This window comes from Nannobrachium achirus, assembly GCF_963921795.1.
Source record: "Nannobrachium achirus genome assembly, chromosome: 14".
Classification (NCBI taxonomy): Eukaryota; Metazoa; Chordata; class Actinopteri; order Myctophiformes; family Myctophidae; genus Nannobrachium; species Nannobrachium achirus.
In genome coordinates this window covers 52,425,817-52,444,386 of record NC_137821.1, presented here as the reverse complement: position 1 = coordinate 52,444,386, position 18,570 = coordinate 52,425,817, and the positions used below count along the sequence as shown (strand labels likewise).

General features: G+C 41.5%; 2 protein-coding genes across 2 annotated transcripts in view; both read right to left on the bottom strand.

Annotated features, from left to right (window-relative positions):
* Nucleotides 1–18,570, bottom strand: part of LOC308298129 (uncharacterized protein) — a 55,752-nt gene that overhangs the window by 15,187 nt on the left and 21,995 nt on the right. Inside the window, exons 14-17 of the mRNA XM_080741686.1 lie at nucleotides 6,582–6,653; nucleotides 6,136–6,215; nucleotides 1,040–1,169; nucleotides 133–240 (exon numbers count right to left, since the gene is read on the bottom strand). Coding sequence (XP_080597812.1) covers nucleotides 133–240; nucleotides 1,040–1,169; nucleotides 6,136–6,215; nucleotides 6,582–6,653 — 390 coding nt within the window. The remainder of the gene's footprint in view (nucleotides 1–132; nucleotides 241–1,039; nucleotides 1,170–6,135; nucleotides 6,216–6,581; nucleotides 6,654–18,570) is intronic.
* On the bottom strand, nucleotides 4,946–10,821 carry LOC308298750 (striatin-interacting protein 1 homolog). The gene is made up of 6 exons (XM_080742411.1): nucleotides 10,527–10,821; nucleotides 10,347–10,421; nucleotides 10,114–10,248; nucleotides 9,629–9,820; nucleotides 6,582–6,708; nucleotides 4,946–6,215 (listed from the first exon to the last, which is right to left on the bottom strand). Exons 1-5 carry the CDS (start codon nucleotides 10,630–10,632, stop codon nucleotides 6,686–6,688), a joined length of 531 nt encoding a protein of 176 aa, XP_080598537.1. The 5' UTR covers nucleotides 10,633–10,821; the 3' UTR covers nucleotides 4,946–6,215; nucleotides 6,582–6,685.

Below are 18,570 nucleotides of genomic sequence, written 5' to 3'. Positions count from 1 at the left end.
TTCATCCCTGATTGACTGAGTGAATGATTGACTGAAATAGCAAATAACCATGTTCATCCAGTAATTACAAAGGAAACAATGTAGTTCTTACAATTTACAAGTTTAGGCATTTACACTAAGTCCTCACTCAACCTGGATCATAGGTTTGGGGAAGGGTCCACGGTCGTTCTCAGGATAATTGATAGTAGGGATAACCCAAGCTCTTTTCTGTCTCCTCAACCCTCTAGTGGACTTTGGAGCCTGGGGAAATGACAGTGTAAAGTGCTGCTGTTTTAGAGGCATATCGTTCTTAAAAAAAAGCAACTCTCATCCGTTGTCAATCTGGTCACAAAATTAATAAATAACTAATAATTAACGAATAATTACAGTTCATAGTGATAAATAATATTGACAAATTCGGCTTTTAATGTTTATAAACGTAATTAATGTGGGGACTGAGCATTGGTTAGTCCTTCCGTTGGTCTGACCAGCAGGCACACATAGACATCAAAGGGGGCTTGAGCCCCTGCCCTTTTATCTGTCTGTAAAAAGTGCCCTCTCCAGTCCAGGAATGTAGTTTTTACAATGGGTAAAGAAATGGAAATGCCCTCTTTCCATGCCGTACCTGAAGGCAGCATTCAAGAGAATTGCCTTGTCCAAACTCTCCTGAACTTGAATGCGGTGTCTTATGTTGAAAGAATTGTCCTCTCTCTTGATTATGCTTATAGTTCATCAGTGTGGTATCACACACCGAAAATAGCCGACCTCCAAGCTCACAACGCGTGTTGCGACGTGTTGTGAGCTTGGAGGTCTGCTATTTTCGATATTTCCACCAAAAGGCCCTTTTAGAAATGTCAGCCCCTGCCTCTCTAACATCCTCTGCACGTCCCTGTCGACCAGGTTAACATTCACCAGGTTAGCATTCACCACCGTTGGCTAATTGGAAAAAGGCGCTCTGTTGAACTCATGTCTCTGCCAGCTGCATGGGTTGTCTAGCCAGGGTTGGTGTGCCCCAGCTGCCAGAACGGGAGTGGGGCCTATAGCTCTTCTTTCTACTCACACTCACCCTGTTGTCATAGTCATCATTTTCCAGGTTGCCGTGGGCCCATCCTGTTAACGTGCACACACACAAGCACAGCAGTAATAGCACCCTCATCTTCCACTGTTGAACGATAATCCTCTTTTCACAAACGTATCAATGCTCCCTCAGTTGGATCACAGAACAGAGAGATGTTATTTATGGCTGTAATAGGATCCTCCCTCTCTGGGGTTTCTTCTATGTGGCAATTAAAGATCAATAGGTTTGTTGGTGTAAACCGCATTACATTTCGTAATCCCTGAATTTAGTTTTTTTGTATCTGTGGACTTTGTATCTATGGACTTTTTGTATATCTGTGTGTGTGTGTGTGTGTGTGTGTGTGTGTGTGTGTGTGTGTGTGTGTGTGTGTGTGTGTGTGTGTGTGTGTGTGTGTGTGTGTGTGTGTGTGTGTGTGTCAGGGTGCCAACCTTCCTGGATCCAGCTGGCAGTCTCCTGGATTTCTCCTTACCTGGACTTATCAAACTCTAAAGATTCACCAGGACACAGACAACTAGAAAGAATGCAATTCTGGGGAAATTGCAAGTGTGGTTGCCTATTTATTGTCTGGATAGCCAAATTGTCATGTGACGCTTGACCAACCAATCCTCAGGCCAGCGCCACTCCCCCATTGAACTCAATGGGGGAAGTTTATCTAGAAATAAATAAATACATAAATAAAGTAGCACTATTACTATAGTGTTGCCCTGGTGGGCAACCGCACTAATTACATCTACTGTGTTAACATTTTTGGGGGACCCCACTAGGGGAGTTCCAGCCAACTCTATTTTAACCCTGATAGATTCATCATTAACACCCATTATTTTTTCTGGTGACTCATAATACACTCCTAATATATGAGCAGGCCGTGTTCTTTTGATAACTTTTTTCATTCTTTTTTTATAATTCTTTGTGGAAATGGAAAGCATTAATAAAATAAATGATTATTAAAAATAAATGAAAAGCACAGCCTGCTCACATATTAGGAGGGTATTATGAGTCACCAGAAAAAATAATGGATGTTTTTTGATGAATTTATCATGGTTAAATAAAAAGTTACAATGGGTGTGTATGGGGAAGCGTCCTGCAGGAGGAGGGCCTGATAACATTTACTGTATTTCATCAAATATCTAAATATTTAATCAATCAAATTAAAATCTGTCCAGGGTGTTCTTAAAAGCCTGATTAGATGATAAAACAATTTTTTGAAAGTGAAATATTCCCTTTAAGTACATTTGGAAAACTGCTACTTGCTATATACTTCCTTATAGGTCCTTACCAGCTCAGTGGCCTTGTGGTTAGAGTGTCCGCCCTGAGACTGGGAGGTCGGGGGTTCGATTCCCCGGCCGGGTCATACCAAAGACTGTAAAAATGGGACCCAATGCCTACCTGCTTGGCACTCAGCATCAAGGGTTGGATTGGGGCGGCTGATCACCATTACTGATTCCCGAGCGTGGCACGGCTGCAGCTCACCGCTCCAAGAGATGGGTCAAAGGCGGAGAACAAATTTCAAAATCACAGCATGTGTCTGACTAATAAATACATTATTATATTTCATTATTACCCGTTCCTTGCGGTCCTTTCCCGGTCCTTACTCGTGCAACCCACTCATCCATCCTTCCCCCTATAGTGTGGGGGCCAAAGCTGATATTGAGACATAATTATGCAGCTATCTCTGGGTAGAAGCTGCCAACCAGTACTAATCTTTAACCCCTCGTCATGTTTTCTATCCTGGATGGCATTTCTGAAAATGATTTTAGGTATTTTTATCACTCTATAGGCCTACTTAAAAATTGTAAAATCGTATTTTGCTGCTATAATGTTGAGCAAATTTCCAAATTACTGCTAATGTGGTAATGTAATGAACATGCAAGTAGCAAAGCTAATATTTCCATATTGTTATTTTAACTAGCCTATTTCCATTAATATATTGTAACGCGGGAACAAAATGCCAGCCTATTACCTGTCCCTGTATTACAACAGCCTATTGTGTGGGGGGTTACTCAGAGTAATGCGTCCTCATTGGCTCTCAGGTAGAGCGGGCTGTATTGTGTGTGTGTTCTCCCTCCATGAGTTCAGTTGTCTTCCGGATCCCAAAGTGTATGGACGTTTGAGTGAGTCTTCCTCCGTTTGTGCCAGGGACCACGGACTGACAGCCACCAAGTGCCTACAGACAGTTTGTGCGTTGTTGAAAGCCTACCTGCAAGCTGTATGTTATTGCTGCCTGTGTTATTGCCGCCTGTTGAACTGTAATCCTGACGTTGTTGCAAGTAAACAGAGTTCTTCACTTCCTTGTTGTGGCATCATTGACCCGCCGTGCCTCCACCATAAACACTACAGAACGTAAGTCCACGAAGTCCACAACATATATCATACAAAAAATATGCATTTAAAAGTAAAGAATTAAGCAAATGCATGATGTTTAATTGGATTATTTGACTATATGGGCATTCAAATATTGAAGGGCTTCTAAAAGTCACCAGGAAATACATTCAAAATGCCAACCACCTTAAAACTTCTTAGAGGTAAAAACAAAAAAAAGGGAAAAAAAGAAGAAAAAAAAAGTTGTGAAACATAGCCGCAATTCTGCAAAAGTCATTTCTGAAGCACTTTTCAGTTTTGGCCCCCTAATCTCCAATAGGAACGAGGGTATAAATAAGTCATTTATACGTTTTTTGAAATATCCCCTATTTGGGGATAGGCTACTCAAAATGTGCACAGTCACACAACCATGTGACAGTCTGTACAGTCACAACAATAAAACATTTCGTGGTGTGACTCTTTGGCAGTGGTGTTGGTGGTAACGGCTCATGACGTCATTGGAATTCCCCTTATCGTAGTGTTTGCTCTCAGTTGAACCAGCGGTGTTTTTAGACTGTTATACAGAGGCGTCAATTGGGTATGGCAAGCTATGGCAGCTGCCATACCTTAAGCTACAGGGGGAAATAATAAAATGTACTTTTCATCGTGCCTGTTGCTAAGGTATGGTAACATGACTGGTGTCTTGCCCGCGCGCGCGCGCGTGCAAGACACCAGTCATGTTGCCATACCTTAGCTTTTTCTGAACTGACGCCACTGCTGTTATAGGTTTATAACCCGGGTTATAACCCTGTCCATAGGGGCTGTTAGACCATATAGGTATATTATAGCGGGGTTTGTCCCATAGCTCTGCCTGTCGCAGGTAGGCAGTGGTGTAAAGTAAATAAGTACATTTACTCAAGTATAGGCTACTGTACACCCCAGACAGCACAGCGACGTTGCGCCTATTTAGCTTCGAGGCACAATTCGTTCTAGCGCGATTTGAACGCAATGGACCTCGCGACGTCCGCGATCTAACCGCGGTGCAGCATTGAGAGCGTTTGCACATTGGGAAGATGCATTTGCGACGTCGTTGGCGATGCGGCGCCGACATATCTACGCTCTCTGCGCGATATTAATCCCTACGGTTCGACGCTTATTCTCCCTCCCCCTCTCTTCTCCCTCCCGTCACCCCTTCTCCCCTCCCCTCACACTCCCCTCATCCTCTTCTCACCCCATCCATTCTACACTTGCAAATGATGTTACTATGGTTTGTATTCTTACCTGCTAACTGCTGTCCTTACTGGCTGCTGCACCTGGTAATGGAAGACTTTCCTATGTTCAGTTAAAACGCAACCATAAAAACCCTAATAAAAAGGGGCATTGTTGTGTTTGTGAAAAATCAGACCATCACGTACTTCCTAATAAACTTTACTTAACTCCAAGTGCAGAGCAGCACCAACAACAGCAGTGTGAAAACGTACATCAATCAATCCCAGAGCATCACAACAGGGCAGGCAAAGCTAGTCAACAGATGCACACATCGAACTGAGGATCTAAACATAACAGTGAGACATGATGCAGTATTAAATATTTCATATTTATTTAACTGTTATTGTATATGCAGCAATAAACCTTCAAGCAATTAATAGAAAACACATAGGCCTACATTTAAAATTGCCCTATTAAAGTTCCTATCACACAAAAATTTGAAGGACCCCCGGTAGTAAATCTGAGGACCCCCTGTTGAAGACCCCTGATACAAATTAAAAACTCAGTATTCAAACATTTATGTACCAGAACAAATGTAGGCTAGGCCTATATACCATAATTATATATAATGCACTTGACCATTTACAACCAAATTTGAATGGACCAAGAACTCTTCACTGAGAGTAAAAACATTCACTGAAAAAGTAGGCCTTATGTTGGTGAAATGATCAGGCCATCACAGTTTCCCAATGAACTTTACTTAGCAAGCAGCAGCAACATGAGAACGATATGACTGACTAATCGATCCCCCAAAAAACCCACAGAGCAGAATAGAACATCAGTCAGTAAGACATAACAGGCCTAGTAGTTGTAACATTATTAAATTAACTGAAAAATTATGCATATATTGTGTAGCAGTAGCTCATTAGGTGTTTAAAATGTTTGTTTAAACAGTTCCTCATTTTGCTGTGGGCCGCTTGACAACCCCTCCAGGACCACTGCATGTCACCGGACCACCAGCCACATTTTGAGAACCACCTCCTTACGATATTCACACAAAGAATACAGCCTGTTCTAAATGAAATGATCAAATATATATAATGTCTATAATAGACACACAAATTACCTTCGGTATTCTGTCCTCCCTTATTTAAATTATTTATTTACCCAAGCACTGCCTGGGTTCAGTTGCTGGTTAATTACAACATATAGCCTTCTGTGAGCCCATCATTATGAGGGTCAATTCTTGACTGTCATTTGTGGATTTAAATAATGTTCCTGGGTCAGTAGCTACGATGGTGGGGCCATCAGAGATCTTGAAAAGGCACCAGCCTTAATGTCTACCCCTGATGTATTATCCTCATATCTCCATATTTCAAGAAAATATTTCAGTAAAAGAATGACCTGCTAAATCATATACAACTATATACGGTATACACAAAGCCAGCACAGTCTGTGTCTCCGGTCATACACAGCTTGAGCTCGGCCCTGGAAGACTGCAGGGGGGCTTGCAGCACTGCATGCTGCGGTAGTCGTCCATGTGTTGATGGGGCGCACAAGCTGGATCTTACCGAGAACGCGAGCCGTCACAGAACCAGGGGCTGAGGGCCAGCTGCACACGTGTGCAGACCGTGTGCAGGCTGATGAAGGTCTGGGGGAACGCACACGCCACACACGCACACACACACACTCACTCACCCACAGATGCACACACACAGAGAGAACAGCGATATTTAATTATCTGGATAAAATAAAGAGTTAAATGGCTCTATATTGTGATAGTGATAGGCATTAATACAGAGAGCATTGATGGTCTTAGCAGCATGTATTGATCATTACTCCAAAGGACAAAGAGATAGAGATGGAGTATTTCTTTAAGGTTTGTAGCACAGTATTCAAGATCAAGTGTGTGTGTGTGTGTGTGTGTGTGTGTGTGTGTGTGTGTGTGTGTGTGTGTGTGTGTGTGTGTGTGTGTGTGTGTGTGTGTGTGTGTGTGTGTGTGTGTGTGTGTGTGTACCTGATAGATGTGGTTGAGTTTGAAGTATTTGAGAAGCAGCAGCAGGATGGCAGAGATGGCCTTCACGATGATCTCTTTGTGGCGATTGACATCAACACAGAGTTTCATGCTCTGCAACATTGTGGTTCTGCAGCCACAAATACATGTTCCCATAAGTTCTACAGTTTCACTGGGATTGTGAGTGCATCACATTATCAACAGACACATTAACAACCATTTAGGCTTGAGGCTGATTCTAAAACACCTTCTAAAGCCTGACCTAAGTTCAAATAGTATTAAAAATTACAAAAACAAATGTTGGTACATACTGGACAGTACATGTACTACACAACAATGTGTTGCCATCCATGGGTTAAATCCATAAAAGACTGTGTCACCACTTTAACCATTATTTTTTGGCTACTGGTATTCAAAAATAGCAGATCTACAAGCTCATATCTGGGGGTCCCTGGAACAACATATTTTGAGATGGGGGTCAGCGGCAAAATACATATAATTTTGGGGATCCTTGACATGAAAAGGTTAAAACTACATTAGGCATTTAGCAGAAATTAAAAGAACGGTCCAGCCAAGTTTGTGTTTACATATTCAGATCTTTGAGCAATGGAGGATTTAAGTTATAACAATAATTTGTTGAATTACTACTAACCCTAGGATGCATGAGTGGGGTCAAAAACGACCCCAGGGGTTGTTATTCTTCAATATCTTTAAAATTAAAAGTTTAAATATTTTCATATTCCAGGTATTCCTCATAAAACATGTTTGTGACATGAGGCCATTTGCATTTTTATTATTCCTTTCATTAATTTTAAGAAATTGCAGTTTTTGTATCACTACCCCACTCTTCCATGAGTGGGGTCAAAAATGACCCCAATTAAAATCAATGCATTTTTGCAATAAACGACTTTGCTCTCACACATAACTCTGCCATACTTTTGCCTAGCAACGTGATTTCAACTTTAAAACGCTCACACGACTTGGGTCTTTTATCCGTCAAAAGGGAGGAGCTGTAATTGCTGAAGCCCCGCCCCCTCTGTCTACTAAACGTGTGCAGCAGCTGTCACACTTTGCTCTCACACTTAACTCTGGCATACTTTTGCGTAGCAACATGATTTCAACTTTAAAACGCTCGCATGACTTGGCACTTTTTCCGGCCAATAGGGACGAGCTGTAATTGTTGAAGCCCCGCCCCCTGTCTTCCTATTGGCTGGGCTTTAAATATCCATAACTCCAGTTCGCAGCATGGTACCTTCTCGAAATTTGGTGTCTGGACTTAGACCGCCATAGGGATGAGTTGCAATTGTTGAAGCCACACCCCCTCTTCCCTCCTATTGGCTGGGCTTTAAACAGCCATAACTCCAGTTTGCAGCATTGTACAGTCTCGGAACTTGGTGTCTGGACTTAGACGGCCAATATGGACGAGTAGTAATTGTTGAAGCCCCGCCCCTCTTACAAGTCTGTTGTTTCCACCCGCCCTGACGGTCGCTTCTCGCCCTTAGGGTGTCTTACTGTTAATAGTAGTAGTAATAGTAGTAATACAAGTAGTAATAGTAGTAGTAATAGTGTAATAGTAGTAGTAATAGTAGTAATAATAGTTGCGACCGTAGATCGCAAGTTTAGTACTGTATGTGAACGGTCACAGCTTGTATGTATGTATGTATGTATGTATGTATCTCTGTCACACCTGACACTGTGGGTCTATGGGTTTGTCGCTCTGACATCATGCTCTGATGTCACTGTGATGTCAGGGGAACCACGAACAGAATGGGTTTGCCGCTCTGGCTTCACGCTCTGGCTTCACTATGATGTCACACTAACAGAATCCCTTTTATGCCCATACATGGAGTTCCTTGATGTAATTAATATTAAGCCCATATCTAACAGGACTTCATATGGGAATACCCATATATGGAGACCACATCGGCCACATACCACACAGTGACATCAGAGCATGATGTCAGAGCGACAAACCCATAGAATCACAGTGTCAGGTGTGACAGAGATACATACATACCTACAAGCTGTGAACGTTCACATACTAAACTTGCGACCTACGGTCGCAACTATTATTACTAATATTACTACTACTACTCCTATTACTACTATTACTACTACTATTAATACTATATTACTACTACTATTACCAGTAAGACACCCTAAGGGAGAGAAGCGACTGTCAGGGCGGGTGGAAACAACAGACTTGTAAGAGGGGACTGGGCTTCAACAATTACAGCTCGTCCATATTAGCTGTCTAAGTCCAGACACCAAGTTTTGAGACGGTACCATGCTGCAAAATGGAGTTATGGATGTTTAAAGCCCGGCCAATAGGAGGAAAGAGGGGGCGGGGCTTCAACAATTGCAACTCATCCCTATGGTGGTCTAAGTCCAGACACCAAGTTTCAAGACGGTACCATGCTGTGATCTGGAGTTATGGCTGTTTAAAGCCCAGCCAATAGGAAGACAGGGGGGCGGGGCTTCAACAATTACAGCTCGTCCCTATTGGCCGGAAAAAGTGCCAAGTCGTGTGAGCGTTTTAAAGTTGAAATCACGTTGCTACGCAAAAGTATGCCAGAGTTACGTGTGAGAGAAAAGTGTGATAGCAAAGTGTGACAGCTGCTGCATGCGTTTAGTAGACAGAGGGGGCGGGGCTTCAACAATTACAGCTTGTCCCTATTGGCAGAAAAAAAGGCCCAAGTCGTGTGAGTGTTTTAAAGTTGAAATCACTTTGCTAGGCAAAAGTATGGCAGAGTTACGTGTGAGAGCAAGTCGTTTATTGCAAAAACACATTGATTTTAATTGGGGTCATTTTTGACCCCACTCATGGAAGAGTGTAGGTATTGGTTGGTCATGCATCCAAGGGCTAAGGAGTACTTTGCTCGTGTCGTTTCAATCACACCCAAAACTATGTCTTGAATGCCATGGCCTCTTATATATTATTATTGCTTTAATTATTAAATTGCAAGGAGCTCTCTGCTGAAACAGCCTAGGTGCCCAGACGGCTACGCCAGCTGTCTGTGAATTTCCGTTTTCTTCCAGGACCTAATCACCTGACTTTAGGAGCCCAGGGCAGCCCCTTGGGGAAGGACACCCTCTCTGACAGACCTCGTCCCTCTCCAGGGGGAATGGCTCTGCCTCTATGGAGTTGTCATTGTTGTCATCTTCATCCTCGCGGGGGGGTCGTCGGCCTTGTAAGGGTCTTTCTCGTTGAACGCGTCCAGGTTGTCTTGCTTTATCAGGGACTGTAATTCCAGAGGACAAGGTGGCGATGAGCACTGAAAACAGCCTGACGACATGTCATCAAAGCATGCGAGGCAGGTGCACAAATTAACAGAGCAGTTCACCCCAAAACATGACTTGTTTTTTATCAATTACAACCCCATGAAGCCTTGAATTCATAGAGATTTTTGGCGCAATAATTTAATGACAGGATATTGGTCAAAAGGGAACTCAACTCCGTCAGTCATCAATTCTTCCAGTGAACCACTGCTTTAAGGATAAATCAAGCCTTAGTGAGTGGGAGATTTGGCTTTACCCTGAGCCATGTAGAGGATGGCCCTGGCCACCTTTAGCCTCCTCTCCCTGGCGATCACCTCCAGACCATCCAACAGCCGCATGGCATGGGCTCTGTGCTGCGCTGCATCCAGCTCCGTCCATTTCTTATCAGACACTGTGAGAGACAGCAGTGAAATAAAACAAGAGCGCCTTGAGTGGAACATGTCTTTGTGTATAATGATAATGATAATATAATTGTTTTTTGTTGCATACCATGGGTTCTGAAGTCCTCCTCAAAACACTTTCTGTTCAAAGCAAACTCTGGTCCTTCTGTATAACTGTATAGCTCTAGAAAACATAGGTAGAAAAGATATTTGATTGGAATGAACGAACAGCCTCTTAAAGAATGAATGCAAAAAGGAAGGGACTACATACAACAGGAGATGCACCCACCTGACAGTTCTGCTGTCCACTTGTCTGTATCTGAATATGCAAACTCATGGTCTGGACATTCAGAAAATCCCTGTGTAAAAATACATGGTTGTTTACATGCCATCATCAGCTTCTAGTCAAAGAGCAAATGTTCACGTATCAGCATGTGCTGCATTTGTCATAACCACTAGTGACCGATCTCTAAACATTCTGTGACAAGCCTTTGTTAATTTAGTCATACCAATTCATTCCTTCCCACGGTTGGCACTGCCGTTGTACTCTACTGGCTCACCTGCCAGTGAGGAGCCCAAATCAGAAGGACGTATTGTAACTGCCTCTGTGGTATTCTTCCAATTCAACAACCCCCCACAGACAGGTGTCACTGTAGCCCGTAAGAGTATTTGCAGTGACAAAGATCACCCTCCACACCCAGTTTTCCTCCCCTGAACACAGGCCAATTATGCTCAGCCGAGCCGGATTCTATTCCACACTTGCTAATGATTTTCTTACACACAAATTGCTTGTTTTACAAAGTAAATGCTTATCATATCCACCTAAGATATATATAAAATAATAATGGCAGGCATTGACACTATGGCCATGGCTACACAGAGCTGGATATTTCTGAATCTAGACATTTTTTTGTGCTGTTGGGGCTTGCAGCAACATGAAGCTGGATATTTTTGACGCGAAGCTGGATATTTTTTAAACCGGAAAAATAAGTGGAGAGATTGAAAAATATCCGATTCACTGGATCTGTGTGGACAGGGAACCCGGATATCTCTGAAGACTTTACTGTGTGTGTGCTTGTTAGTCCTAGATATCTTTGTCATGTGGACCTAGATATCTTTCTATGTGGATAACTGAAAAACCGGGATATATGAAATATCCAGCTCCGTGTGGACCTAGATATTTTTCTATGTGGATATCTGAAAAACCGGGATATATGAAATATCCAGCTCCGTGTAGCCATGGTATAAGGCTTGCCCATCTGCCCCCGGCAGGTAAATAAAACTTTCGGGCAGGTGAAGTTTGCTTTCAGGTTGCCCAACCGGGCAAGTGCTCGTTTTAGAGGGGACACAACTGTCTATAAACAAAAGAGGAGCTATCTGTCTAAACACCTGAACGTGGCCAGAGCACTATGTTTTCTGGCCCGTGGAATGTAAAATAAAAGCATTTTATTTTTTTCTTCTTCTTCACATTAGCCCCAAATAGTAAAAACAAAAGAAGTGTTAAATTGAACGGTAATTCAAATCTTACCTATCATTTTATAAAGGACGTTTTACTTTCCGGGCAGGTGGGCATGGGATATACAAGCTTCACGTTGTTGTCAGCCCTTGTAGACCTTAAAACAGTTGTGTGCATTAGCGGAAGATGACGATATAGGAAATCATTAAATGGAAAATATTAAATGAACTTCTGAAAAGCCTACACGGCTTTAAAAACATGGCAAAAACAGTTGCGTGCATTAGCGCAAGATTAGATGAGGATAAAGGAAATCATTAAATGGAGAACATTAAATTAACTTCTGAAAAGGCTTCTAAGCCTAGTGGAACCGCGATCTTGCCACACGTGAATAATTGGTTGTAAACAAGAACACAGACCATGTAAATCCTTAGTCTAGTTGTGGGAAGAAAGGGTTATCATCATGGCCCCAAATAACTTTTAAATATCTTGCAATTGGCGACGAGTCTCTTACTAAATCGGCAAGAGTGCCTCTCATCCTCAAATACATAAAGGCTAAGCTATATAACTTCTCCTTCAGCAGTCAGTGGTGCGTGTTCCCCACACTCCCAAGTCCCAAGCCCCCACCGTTGCGCACAGATTCACCGGGAAATACCCGGTCGCAGCTTGTGGACAGAATTTATGGTTTACAGTCAAACACCTGAGAAGGATTTATATCAATATAGACTGCACATATTACTGGAGAATTGTTATCTTTAAACGGCTTCACCGACCACTTGTATGATAGACCGTAAGCCACTGGGGTTGGTCGGTACCAACTGAGGGGAATAATGCTCATAGTGATTTTTGTCATGGTATACATGTCTAGAGTTAGAAAATATGTGATAGCCTTGCACCAGAGGTAGCTTTATGGGTGCTATCATGCATTTTATTTTATAACACTAGGCGAAAATTACTTGGGTCAATTTATGAAAACATACTACTTAACCCCCCTATATAAAAGGTTTTTCAACTAGTTATGTTACCTCTAGGCATGCTTAAGAACACACTAAAGATGTAGGAATTTATATGTCTTATAAAGCCATCATTTTCAAGATGGCGTCCAAAATGGCTGCCTGGAGCTTAAATAGCGTTATGATACTGTTCAACCTATAGAAAGGTGGTATTGGTTATCTAACCCAAGGTTTTAGGGTTCAATGAATGTGGCTGAATCAGTGAAATTACCATCAGTTAATAATTATGTATTGCAATGATCCAATGATTGTGATCATTTTGTTAAAAATAACAAATTGTATTTCAGTTGTGTGAGGGAATCTGTGAACTTATGGTGATTCATATGGGTACCTGGGGGGCATAGGTGTAGGGTTACAGTTATATATTCAATTGCCATTCAGTCTTAGGCCTATGTGCTAAAGGTCAGGTTAAGGTCTCTCACATCTTATCACTCCTTATCCAGGTATCCAAGCAGGCAGCAGCTATGGTCACTGGTTGACGTGTAGAGTGTTCACCTCACAATTGACATGTTATACAGTCATTCCTCAGCTGCATTGCAATACTGTTGCAAAGTTCAGCTCTGGAAATGCATATGGAGGGCTGACAGGCAAGTTCAGTGGTAATAGTCTTGAGTGTATCAGCTGCACTCTGAAGACATTTGAACAGATACAGCAGCAGTCTACTTGGACACTGTGCATCCGACTGGCTGACATTGGGTAGACAACTTAATTCTTCCTACTGTATACTTCCCATTCACCAGTTTGAACATGCAGGGAGACACCTTGTCAATAGGTTGTCACCTTTTCTCTCATGACACATGATGAAGTGTTTCTTCCGTGCTGGCCATGTGCAATATGCTTGATATATCACCCAGTGCCTGCTGAGATGCATGGTCTCCATGCCATAGAGGCTAAGCTAGAACTTGTCTGTCAGCACCATAATGGATTCTGGATCACTGTCTCTGCTCACCAGTCTGGGGAGCAGACTGAGAGAGCAGGAATGATGCTGTCATGACGCATGTGGGTAGAGTTGACTGACGCCTACCCAAAATGTGCAGTAACAGTAGTAGGGAGTCTAAGCACTGGTGTGTCTTGGTTGTAAAATATCGGGTGTATCCACACACAGAAAGATCACTGCCCTCATCTCTTCAATCCCATTATTGGTAAATGTCCCCAACAATGTGCATGGTAATATCCTTTAACCACATAAGATGTCATCCTGAAGAGCAAGAACAGAGCAGAAGCTGTTGAGCATGGTGGGCACCTTCAGTGCTGGTGATAGATAGGCTACTGCATTTAGTCATGATGAGGCAGACATCACAAAGACTTCCTAAATTCCTATGACCCTGCAGCCACCTCTGGAACCTCATCCTTACATCCTTACTGTGAGCCAGTCAGGAGGTTGAAGGCCAGGAGGATGCAGTGGGTGGACTTTCTGATCCTGATTATGAGTTGGAGAATACAGATGTAGTTGCAAAAGATACATATTGCCATGTTATTATATAATGTTATAATTATTATTATTATTATTATTATTACTACCCTTATTAATGCCAGTTCTGTGTCATACCAATGACAGTTTTCACAAACACTTTATTAAGTGAAAGATGAATATTCATCAAGTTGTTTCTATTTGTTGTTCTCCCAGAGGTCAAATGCTACCTTGACCTGACCTTTAACGTGTGAGGTATGGATTCTACACATATGAAAACCAAGAAATTAGAGTACCCAGGTTTTCTATACTAGGACAAGTGGATCAAATAGTGGGCATTTTGGATATTTTCTTACACACTTGCACTATATTTTGTTTAATGAATTTCACAATACATTTCCTTAGAATGGTTTAAGGAACTCTTTGTGTTACATCTTTCATGAAAACAAAAGTACATCTTATGTAATGTAGTCAATACACTACAGTACAGTATGTTGTCACTGCCTTTTCTAGAGATGCTACTTTTAACAACTTTTATGAAAAACATATAGTCTGAGCTTTATCCTTGCCATTTTTCAAAGACAGAGCATCAATAATAAGGGAGAATCATCGGTTTGAAGTAGAATGCTTAATTTGGATTTTGAAAACTGTGTTTTGGCATGTGATTATAGATGAAGTGATAGCACACAGAAAGCTACCCCAGATCCAAGGCTCTCACATATGTCCTAGTCCTAGGGATGTATACCGGTACCTTCCCAAAAGTCAATATGAGAATCATTCCCTCCCAGATGGTACCGATGGACCCCAAATATGGGGCCCTGGCGTATTATGTCATAATTAGTCACTATATGTCACTGCCTGTAATAAAGAACAATTCTAGATATGCTCATTTTAACCACCTTACTGGACAATATATATAGTCTGAACTTTATCCCAACCATTTTTCAAAGAGATGGGATGAATAATAAGAGAGAACCAACCATCAGTTTGAAGTAGAATGTTCCATTCGGATTTTGAAACGTTTTTTTTTTTTTGCATGTTATTATAAATGGAGTGATAACACACAGAAAGCTACCACAGATGCAAGGCTATCAAATTTTTCCTAATACTAGGGATGTATACCTTCCCAAAAATCACTATGAGAATCGTTCCCCCAGATGGTACCGATGACCAAATAATGTGGAGCCATGGTTCACAGAGGATTATGTCATAACTAGAAATACTGTTCCTTCGAAACAGTGTGGGCTCGATTCCAACCCAACAAATAGGATACTTTAAGGTACTGTAAGGTACAGTACCCTACAGTATTGTACTGTACCTTACTATACTGTACTGCACCTTACTGTACTGTACTGTACTGTACTGTAACTTACTGTACTTTACTGTACTCTACTGTAACTTACTGTACTTTACTGTACTCTACTGTACCTTACTGTACTGTACTTTACTGTACTCTACTGTACCTTACTGTACTGTACTGTACCTTACTGTACTGTACCTTACTGTACTGTACCTTACTGTACTCTACTGTACCTTACTGTACTATACTGTACTGTACTCTACTATGCCGTACTATAACTTACTGTACTGTACTCTACTGTACCTTACTATACTGTACTTTACTGTACTCTACTGTACCTTACTGTACTCTACTGTACTTTACTGTACTCTACTGTACCTTACTGTACTGTACTGTATTGTACTTTACTGTACTGTACTTTACTGTACACTACTGTATCTTGCTGTACCGTACTGTGCTGTACGTTACTGTACTTTACTGTACTTTACTGTACACTACTGTACTGTACTGTACCTTACAGTACTGTACTTTACTGTACTCTGCTGTACCTTACTGTACTTTACTGTACTCTACTGTAACTTACTGTACCTTACTGTACTGTACTTTACTCTACTCTACTGTACTGTACCTTACTGTACTTTACTGTACTCTACTGTACCTTACTGTACTGTACCTTACTGTACTGTACTTTACTGTACTCTACTGTACCTTACTGTACTATACTGTACTGTACTCTACTGTGCCGTACTGTACCTTACTGTACTGTACTCTACTGTACCTTACTATACTGTACTTTACTGTACTCTACTGTACCTTACTGTACTCTACTGTACTTTACTGTACTCTACTGTACCTTACTGTACTGTATTGTACTTTACTGTACCTTACTGTACTGTACTCTACTGTACCTTTCTGTACTGTACCTTTCTGTACCTTACTGTACTTTACTGTACTCTACTGAACCTTACTGTACTTTTACTGTACTCTACTGAACCTTACTGTACTGTACATATTCTATGTGTTCTAGATCTACATTTTTGATTCTGTGTTTGGGAACCAGCAACTGTCAAATGGACTCCAACTGTAGTGGAGTATATTGAGTGCATATACTGTAGGCTAACAATCCCAGATCACATCTGTCCTCCACTATGTCTATAACCAAGGCGTTCTTCTATGTGGCCACTCCAGACTGAGGAGTGGAGCATGGCTTTTATTGTGTTTGTGGATCTGACTTGGAAATGCATTGGTTTTGATATCTCCCTGACAACCAACAACAACCACTAATATGGCTGACTGTCCCTGCGGGCTCTAGGATATATGGCTATGGGATTTACATCCCATCGCCCGGACTTGATTCTTGATCACAGCTGTGTAATCAGTAGAGTGGAGAGGGACATTTATTTATAGTTTTAACTATAACTATAGTTTTATACATCACACAGCTTAGACATTTGGATCAAATCAGAGAGCAGACCTGTGTGAACGCAATGATATAGATAGCATATCTGAAGTGTGAACACTGCAGCCACAGCGCCTTAACATAAACATGGGTCTATTATCCTTCTCTCCACTCTACTAAACCCATTGGAAATGCATTGGGTGCTTAAAGTTAAACATTTTTATTTTTTTATATTTATACTACAAAACATTTCAAAAAGAAAAATACACGCACACTTGTCCTCAGTAAGCTGAACACATAAAAATTTGAATGGTGTTGAAAGGTGTAAGCGTTTAAGAGATGAAGCGCGCCAAAGTTTTAGGATACTGACTAGTATAGAAATAAATAATGAAGATAACATACGTGTGCTCGCCTTTAGGCGAGCCCACAATTATAGTCACTATGTTGTCACTGCCTGTAATAAAAAACTATTATAGATATGCAAATGTTAACAACATTAGTGAAGAATATATAGTCTGAGCTTTATCCCAACCATTTTTCAAAGAGATAGGGTCAATATTAAGAGAGAACCATCAGTTTGAAGTAGAATGTTCCATTCGGATTTTGAAAACTGTGTTTTGGCATGTGGTTATAAAAGGAGTGATAACACACAATAAGCTACCTCCACTGCAAGGCTATCACATTTTTCCTAGTACTAGGGGTGTATACCTTCCCAAAAATCACTATGAGAATTATTCCCCCCAGTTGGTACCGATGACCCCATATGACCCCATATAGCTCACCGGCTATGACACAGACACTACACGAATAAAGACGGAACCTATCCAACTGTCTCTTTACCCGTAGGGGCATAAGCCTGCTTCCTGGGAAGGTACAAGCCAAAATATCACCCTCCGCGTCTCTTTATCAAGCTTGCTTTACTAGCATTGGAATGATACAGTACAATTTCAGCCATTAAAATGCTAAAAGTAGGCGCAATGTCAGACCCATCTATATTTAATAATAACCATCCATTACTTGTATTACAATTATAAGTGAATATCTCTGTATGATTGCATGCACTGACCACACCACCTAAGCGGGGGTCTGGAGGTCCCAGGAGGGTTGGCAAGAGAAATGCAGTCACTTTGAATATAACACCTTTACACATACTTTTTCAACCTGGATCCCTCATGCCCTGAAGTCACCTGTTGCTGACCGTGGTCTTGTCTGGTCTGGTCATGACTCTTGTTTGTAGTTCATGGGTCACAGAATCAGTCCACAGCCATCAGCCAAAAATCTAAGGCACAATGCATGACACCCAATAACAGTTTTAACAGATTAAATGAACAGGGAGTACTACAGCAACAATCTCCAATATGTCATGTTAGTACACACACACACACACACACACACACACACACACACACACACACACACACACACACACACACACACACACACACACACACACACACACCCCTCTGTTCAATTAACAGGAAAATATTATGTGTACAGTACACTCTCTCATTAACTAAAGGGTGAAAAACATGTGTGGCCATAAAGCAGTTACCTCTCTGTTTACATGTTTTCATTTACTGATGCTGCTAGACCAGGGGTTTTCAAAGTGGGTGACGGGGCACCCGCGACGGCAGTCAAGGGGTGCCGTGAGATGATTTGATAATATTTGGAATTTATTTGGACACTTGAAAAAAGATTTAGTATCATTTTAAACTTGAAGTACAAAGTTATTTTTGTTCTAACCAAAATGGCTATTA